This window comes from Priapulus caudatus, unplaced genomic scaffold, assembly GCF_000485595.1.
Source record: "Priapulus caudatus unplaced genomic scaffold, Priapulus_caudatus-5.0.1 Scaffold703, whole genome shotgun sequence".
Taxonomy (NCBI): Eukaryota; Metazoa; Priapulida; class Priapulimorpha; order Priapulimorphida; family Priapulidae; genus Priapulus; species Priapulus caudatus.
This window is the reverse complement of record NW_014577764.1, coordinates 58355-67504: the sequence shown is the minus strand read 5'-3', so window position 1 is coordinate 67504 and position 9150 is coordinate 58355. Positions and strand designations below refer to the sequence as shown.

At 47.0% G+C, this 9150-nt stretch overlaps 1 protein-coding gene across 1 annotated transcript; it reads right to left on the bottom strand.

Moving 5' to 3' along the window:
• Nucleotides 1-403: 403 nt before the first annotated feature.
• LOC106812934 lies at nucleotides 404-8563 on the bottom strand. The gene is made up of 6 exons (XM_014816944.1): nucleotides 8305-8563; nucleotides 4156-4352; nucleotides 3538-3622; nucleotides 1529-1714; nucleotides 819-1099; nucleotides 404-415 (listed from the first exon to the last, which is right to left on the bottom strand). The coding sequence occupies exons 1-6, from the start codon at nucleotides 8501-8503 to the stop codon at nucleotides 404-406; spliced, it is 960 nt and encodes a 319-aa protein (XP_014672430.1). The 5' UTR covers nucleotides 8504-8563.
• Between the last annotated feature and the right edge of the window lie 587 nt (nucleotides 8564-9150).

The following is a 9150-nucleotide window of genomic DNA, read 5'->3' as shown; positions in this document are numbered from 1 at the left end:
TACTGAATATATGATCTACAACATATTCCTACTAATAGTGACGTATCTTCAATGATACCCATACGTACAAACATAGTACGATTACTGTATGATAGAAATATGGTGTATATAGTCGTAACAGCAGCAAGAAAGCAGCATGTACCATACGAATATACAACTAGAGACATAATATAGCGGCGAGAAAGCAGTAATTGGCACTGTGACGTAGTGGAGACATGGCCATTGGTGTATACATCACACCTCTATCTCCATGTCTTGCACATACAATAACCTGTACATACAATAACCCGTAGCCGTGTATATACGTGGTTGTCTGGTCCGCTTCCATCATGTCATGTCACTCAGGCCACAGTGTACGACAGGTCAAAACCCATGGTGGTGGGTAGGATTACGGGGATTAGGATTACTGGGCCCACTGTCAGGAACAAAATTAATCGTAAGATTAGTCTTAACATTAACTTTGACTCGTAGACCGTTTACAGAAACTTAAGTATAGTTACGAGAAAAAAAAACCTTAGCAAATTTCCTCATAGCTTCAAAGACGAAACAAAATTGTACCGGAAAATTTTTATGTTGATAGTATTGTTAAGACTAATGTTGAGACTAATTTTGTCTCGGACCACGGGAATGTGGACGTCTAACGGAGGTCATCACCGATTATCGTTGTCCATCATAGGTGCCGCCTCCTCGTTGCCAATCAATGGAATCTCTTCACTTTCCACGGCTTCACCTCTGGCCTCTCCCCCTCTCCCCTCATCATCCCCACCTCCCTCGCTCACCCCTCCACCCCTTCCCTCCTCTCCACCTCCCTCACTGACCCCCACACCTCTCCCTTCATCCCCACCCATCCCGTTATCCATTGCCGTGACGATCAATCCCTCCTCGTGGTCGCTGACCGTCGCCGTGGCGACGGAGGAATGACCGACGTCCGGTGCGGCGGCGCTATCGTCGGACGCCAAGGATGACGCTGACTGAGAGAGGCGGACGAAGTCTGTGGTGCGTGCGACGTGGGCGACATCGCGACGCAGCGATAGCAGTGTGATGAGGAAGAGAATCGACCCGGCAACGTACAGGCCCGGGTAGAGCACGTAGAGCGCGCCTGAAACACACGAACAGCACATTCAGCGCGCCTGAAACACACGAACAGCACATTGCGCGCGCCTGAAACACACGAACAGCACATTGCGCGCGCCTGAAACACGAACAGCACGTAGAGCGCGCCTGAAATACACAAACGGCACGTAGAGCGCGCCTGAAACACACGAACGGCACGTAGAGCGCGCCTGAAACACACGAACAGCACTTAGAGCGCGACTGAAACACACGAACAGCACATAGAGCACGCCTGAAACACACGAACAGCACGTACAGCGTGCCTGAAATACATGAACAGCACGTAGAGCGTGCCTGAAACACACGAACGGCATGAACAGCGCACCTGAAACACACGAACACACGAACGGCCCACCAATAACGCAGAACTCCGACGAATCACTCGCGAAGCCAACCAATCACGCGTAAGGCTTACCACGGAGACTGTCTATCTGCGAGTAGCCGGCGTTGGTGAAAGCCGTCTGCAGCGGCGGGACGAGCAGCGGCATGTTTCCGCCGACGTTGCTGATGATGAAGAAGTAGGTGGCGACACCTGACGTGCGCACGCTCGCCGGCAGCAGCTCCACGAGGACGGTCAGTGTCACGGCAACCCACATCTCACCTGTGGGGAGGTAACGAGTTATATGTGACAACCAACATCTCACCTGTGGGGAGGTAACGAGTTATTTATGACAACCCGCGGCGCACATCTCAACCTGTGGGGAGGTTAACGAGTTATAATATGCCAAGCCCACATCTCACTGTGGGGAGGTAACGAGTTATATATGACAAACCACATCTCACCTGTGGGGAGTAACAGATTATACCTATGAGCAACCCACATCTCACCCGTGGGAGGTACAAGTTATATATACGAACGCCACATCTCGACCTGTGGGGAGGTAACGAGTTATATCTGACAACCCAAACAAATCATTTCAACCGCTGGTGGGGAGGTAAACGAGTTTATTATATGACAACCTCACATCTCACGCTGTGGGGAGGTAACGATCTATATATGAACACACGCCACATTCACCCTGTGTGGAGGTAAGCGAGTTATATATGACAAGCCACATCTCACTGTGGAGTAACGAGTTTAATAGAAAACCGCACATCTCCACCTGTGGGGAAGGTAACGAGTTTTTTATAATGACAACACACATCTCACTGTGGGAGTAAAGCGAGTTTATATATGACAACCGCACATCTCACCGCTGTGGAGTAAGAAGTTATATAGACAACGCACATTCACGCTGTGGGGAGGTAAGCGAGTTATATATGACAAGCACCACATCTCACGGCTGTGGGAGTTAACACGTATATATGACAGCCCACATCTCACTGTGGGAGTAACGAAGTTATCACTATGACAACGCACGCACATCTCAACCTGTGGAGTAACGATTATATATGACAACCTACATCTCACCTGTGGGGAGGGTAACGAGTAATATGACAACCATCTATGTTGGAGTAACAGTTGATAGACAACCCAATCTCACCTGTGGGGAGGTAACGAGTGGCGTGATAATGACAACCCCATTCTCCTGTGTAAGCGCAGCAAGTAATGGAGTTATATGTTGAAACATACATCTCATGCACAGGTAACTGAAAGTTGTTCCTTCAACCACCATTTCAGTGTAAGACTTCTTTAGCTATAATCGGAGTTACGTATAGAAGTGTCTGATGGGAAACATGTTAGATGTTAAACTCTCTAGATACCACTGTGTTCCCGGCCCCCACTCAGTGTTATTTAGGGTAGCCGATATGCTCGTTCCTCCTTTGAAGACAAGCCCTATCTTCAGGACTGCTAAAATTTCTGAACCGCCCCCTTTCGCCGGGGCTTTTTGCGGGTTTTTCCTGCCTTGGAGACCCCCCTAAATCCGGAAGCACTGCCTCATGTACCCCCTATCTCAGGTGAGCTCTCATTCCAACCGTATGACGTTAGTGTAGCGTGTGGAACTGTTGAACCGGTCTACACTACGTTGTTCAGTGATCGAGGGAACTAGAGGGCTATTTTTACATTTCAAAATTAAATAATCCTGAATGAGCTTTCAAAACTAGCAGGAATTTCAGGAATTTGATCCGGATTTGAAAGTTTTCTATGATATTCAAAGATGAAAGAGAGAGAGATGAAAATCACCCCCTTTTTAAAGAAATCTCCGGGTGAAAAGTCAAATACACCCCCTTTTTTACAATTCTTGGGCCGGATTTTGTCGCGCAAAAAATACCCCTTTACCGGAGATTTTGGGAACGCGCATGCGGTCCCTCTGACCTCGGAGTCGGGGGGCCGGGCTGTGTTCCTACTGAACCCCCCCTACACACACGCACGCACACACACGCACACACACACACTGGTGCATCACACTATAGTTGACATTGTGACGTTATACAAATCTACGAGCGACGCACGGCCACGCCGAGCGAGACGTGGTGACTCACCGATGATATAGGTCGGGATCAAGCTGAGGTAACTCCACGGCACGTTCAGGAAAAGAGCGCCGGCCGCAAACGGTGCTGCCACCAACTGGAGAGACACGAAAATTTGTGAAGAAGAACGTTATCGTACAAGAAATTCAAAACCGAAAATCAAAATTAGAAACGAAGAATTAAATGTCCGTAACAACTACGTAGGAGATAAGTACCTAAATTTCAAATATCATGCTATTATTATTGTATCATATAATGCAAACATCACGCTATTCTAACCACTTTGTGTAATTTAAATAAGCTATCTCATTCATCTCATATAATCTAAATATGCCATTCCAGTCACCACATATAATACTAACATCATGCTTTTACTACGACACCATAACCAAATCATGCATCACTCCTTGTATATAATTCTGTTACTGCGCCGGGTGTACAATAATCGTATTATGTTTCTTAGTCTGGCAGCCATGTGGGTTAACCCAAAGTTCCCAAATAACATCTTACACTTTGCTGGTTATCAATATACTCGGGATGTTTCGAATGATTTCGAAGTAGATGCGAGATTGTCACCCTTGTGCAATTTGCGATTTACAAGATGGCCGCCACGGATACATCGCGTCTCACCTGACTGATGACCAGCACCCATACGCGCGTGTACAGCCCTCGCCGCTTCACGACCTGGTCCGAGATGCAGCCGCCGAACACAACGCCAATGCTTCCTGCCACCAGGGGGAGCCACGACATGTACTTGGCAATCTCGAGCGGCGTCTGTCCCACGCTCTCGAAATACGGCTGCGTGTTGTAAGCCCACACGTAGCCGGCTGTGGGACACGGTGCAGCGTTAGTACATACTACAGTCAAACCCGCACAAAACAGTCGCTCAACAGAAACGTCAAGCATTCCCCTTATCGACGAACATCTCAAAATACAAACGAAAAGGTAAGAAAATTTCGATATTTTTGCGGGATGGGATGCGCGCGCGCCGTACCTGCGTTCCTCACGGAGCCGGCTAGGCAGAGCAGCAGCGTGGATGGGCGCGCAAACGCCGTGACGACCACCCATAGCCTCGCTCCCCAGCCATTCGAGTCGGAAGTTCCGCGATGGCTGGGCTCACTCCCTCCCGTCGACAGCCTGCTAGGCTCCCTCACTGTGACGAAGATGACGACGCCGAGGACAATACCAGGCATGCCAGCAATGTAGTAAAACCAACGCCAGCCCTGCAACGATGTTATCAGTATGTAGTAAAACCAATGCCAGCCCTGCAACGATGTTATCAGTATGTAGTAAAACCAACGCCAGCCCTGCAACGATGTTATCAGTATGTAGTAAAACCAACGCCAGCCCTGCAACGATGTTATCNATAATGCCTAACAACGCATTCTGTCCCCAATTAGCTCTTCCTTTAGAGTGTCCGTACTCACAATAATCGGCGGTTGTGTGTTAAGCAGTAATGAATGCGAATCAATTGGTTCATCCAGACCTTGCACTCTCCCGATGAATTTAGCTCTTTTCAAAGACTTGTGTTATTGGCGGACAATGAAGTATTCCTCGAACTTATCTTGACACAGTCAAAGTCTTGAGATCATCACTTTGCGTCTGATACAGCCAAATGTCTTAAAGGAGAAAATATCTCCGTCTGCACTTCTCTCCCATAGCAATATTGATCAACGTTTCACGCTGGTGCTGCTGGATTTGTCGGGTCTTAACCGCTGAGGCTTACCTTGAACCGTTTAAAACGCTTTATCCACCTCTGGTCCATGAGTTAGCGCTGCGAGAAATCGAAACGGCTCTTGTGGTGACACTGAAAATTCGCCATTAACATTACAGTAGGCCTATAGTGCTCCCCGACACAGGACGTAGTGGGCACGTGAATTCGTGCGCACGTTATGAATCCCGTTTTAGCTGGCTTGCCACAGTCCAGGGCGTCAAAATGACAAGTGCCGCTCAAAAAAAATAGGGAATAGAAACTTTCAGTATGTGAAAAAATAGGAGGAAAATATAGGAATTCTTGTGAGCAGAAAACCTTATATGTTAAATAGGAATATTTGTTGCGTATAGATGGCCTCCAACACCCCTACAAGCCATCCCGATCCACCAGCAAATGGTTTTATTAATATACATATTGGTAGTACATCACATGCCGATCAATCATTTTGAGTGTTTAATGAGAAATGCCATGTTAAAAACTGAATAAGCAGCTTTCATACATTGCATAAGCACCCAATACATGAAGACTTACTCCAAAATGAGTATAACGTTACATGTATACATGGAAGCGGATTCCGCTTTTTTGGAAAAAGGGGGGGTCCAGTAAGAAATAAGGGCCACTTTTTTATAAAAAGGGTGCCGAAGGCAGCTTTATGCGACGTGTCTAAGGCACGTATGCCACTTTTAGCGGGGGAGGGGGTTAAGGGGACCTTCCCTCAAATATTTTTTTTTAAATTGCGTGCATTCTGAGGAGCATTGAGCAGTAATTTTGAGTCTAGAATGCCAAGATGGAATTCCAAATTTTTAAGCAGAAAATGTATCTTTTGTGTTTTCCTTTTTTTGGGCGGTAAAAGGGGAGGGTCCGGACCTGCCCTGGACCCCCCCTCTAGATACACATACCACATCCAACTGAGAAACAACTTTACTGAAATTAAATCTGTTTGATAGTAAAGGAGTATATTACGTTAACTTTTTAAAGTAAGGGGAGGGGGTCTGGGAGGTCCTCCCCCAGGAAATTTTTTGAAAATTGGCGTCACCTGAATGTAAATTCCTGCATTTCTGAGAAGGATACATACAATATCTTGGATTCAGAAAAATGAAAGCACTCAAAATAGTAAAAAATAGGGGAATTTGTCCCAGAAAATTAGAGAAAATTAGGAATTGCGCCAAAAAATAGCGAAAAAAATAGGAAAAAATAGGAACTTTTACGCCCAGACAGTTCTTGCCTGTTTAGTGGGATCAACCCTGCCGAGATTACCTCCAGCATTACGAAGATTAACCAACAGCTTGGTTAACACCGCTGCCACCATTGCTTGCGCTTATAGAAACGTATAAGATTTGTGAAGTTAACTTAGGAAGGCTGTTATTTCACACGTCCAGTGTGCCTTGTCTTAAATGATGTAAGAGAGCGACTTCCGCACGTGCAGCCGCTTATATACGCAGTCTGATTAGCAGGAGCACCGTCACTAGCTATATGTTAACACTTGAACACGCGTTAAACAATGGTGTAATCACTAACACAACACACTAACACATCTCACCTGTGGGGAGGTAACGCAGTTCTTATATATGGACAGCCCACATTCTCACCTGTGCGGAGGTGGAGGTAACGAGTTATATATGACAACCCACATCTCACCTGTGGGGAGGTAACGAGTTATATATGACAACCCACATCTCACCTGTGGGGAGGTAACGAGTTATATATGACAACCCACATCTCACCTGTGGGGAGGTAACGAGTTATATATGACAACATACATCTCATGTACAGGTAACTTGAAAGTTGTTCCTTCAACCACCATTTCAGTGTAAGACTTCTTTAGCTATAATCGGAGTTACGTATAGAACGTGCCTGATGGGAAACATTTTAGATGTTAAACTCTAGATACCACTGTGTTCCTACTGAACCCCCCCCCCCTACACACACACACGCACGCACGCACGCACGCACGCACAACACACGCATGCACGCACGCACGCACAACACACGCACGCACGCACGCACTGGTGCATCACACTATAGTTGACATTGTGATGTTATACAAATCTACGAGCGACGCACGGCCACGCCGAGCGAGACGTGGTGACTCACCGATGATATAGGTCGGGATCAAGCTGAGGTAACTCCACGGCACGTTCAGGAAAAGAGCGCCGGCCGCAAATGGTGCTGCCACCAACTGGAGAGACAAGAAAATTTGTGAAGAACTTTATCGTACAAGAAATTCAAAATCGAAAAATCAAAATTATAAACGAAGAATTAAATGTCTGTAACAACTACGTAGGAGATAAGTACCTAAATTTCAAATATCATGCTATTATTATTGTATCAAACATCACGCTATTCTAACCACTTTGTGTAATTTAAATAAGCTATCTCATTCATCTCATATAATCTAAATATGCCATTCCAGTCACCACATATAATACTAACATCATGCTTTTACTACGACACCATAACCAAGTCATGCATCACTCCTTGTATATAATTCTGTTACTGCGCCGGGTGTACGATAATCGTAGTATGTTTCTTAGTCTGGCAGCCATGTGGGTTAACCCAAAGTTCCCAAATAACATCTTACACTTTGCTGGTTATCAATATACTCAGGATGTTTCGAATGATTTCGAAGTAGATGCGAGATTGTCACCCTTGTGCAATTTGCGATTTACAAGATGGCCACCACGAATACATCGCGTCTCACCTGACTAATGACCAGCACCCATACGCGCATGTACAGCCCTCGCCGCTTCACGACCTGGTCCGAGATGCAGCCGCCGAACACAACGCCGATGCTTCCTGCCACCAGGGGGAGCCACGACATGTACTTGGCAATCTCGAGCGGCGTCTGTCCCACGCTCTCGAAATACGGCTGCGTGTTGTAAGACCACACGTAGCCGGCTGTGGGACACGGTGCAGCGTTAGTACATACTACAGTCAAACCTGTACAAAACAGTCGCTCAACAGAAACGCCAAGCATTCCCCTTATCGACGAACATCTCAAAATACAAACAAAAAGGTAAGAAAATTTCGATATTTTTGCGGGATGGGATGCGCGCGCGTTGTACCAGCGTTCCTCACGGAGCCGGCTAGGCAGAGCAGCAGCGTGGACGGGCGCACAAACGCTGTGACGACCACCCATAGCCTCGTTCCCCAGCCATCCGAGTCGGACGTTCCGCGATAGCTGGGCTCACTCTCTCCTGTCGACAGCCTGCTAGGCTCCCTCACTGTGACGAAGATGACGACGCCGAGGACAATACCAGGCATGCCAGCAATGTAGTAAAACCAACGCCAGCCCTGCAACGATGTTATCAGTATGTAGTAAAACCAACGCAAGCCCTGCAACAATGTTATCAGTATGTAGTAAAACCAACGCCAGCCCTGCAAAGATGTTATCAGTATGTAGTAAAACCAATGCCAGCCCTGCAACGATGTTATCAGTATGTAGTAAAACCAACGCCAGCCCTGCAATGATGTTATCAGTATGTAGTAAAACCAACGCCAGCCCTGCAACGATGTTATCAGTATGTAGTAAAACCAACGCCAGCCCTGCAACGATGTTATCAGTGTGACGGCGCATTAGTGTTAGTTATAGGTCTGGGTCGAAGGGTGGCGGCGGTGTTGGCCGCATGGCGCGAGCAACGCGCCCATGTTCTTCGCTCTCATTACTTTGGCAGACATTGATGTCGAGCAGACGCTGAGTTAGCCGGCGTCTCCAAATAACAGCCGTTCATTCCCCAGAATCCGGTGTATTATCGATTTAGCTGTATGAGTGCTCCCATGGAAGGCATAATAGTCCAGCGCTGGACAGTGCGCCCAAACGTGGGGCAATGTTGATCCAAACAAAGAATTCTGCCCGAATCCAAATCGGAGGAGCACTCGATCTCACACATGGTGATTTGCTTGAGCGCATG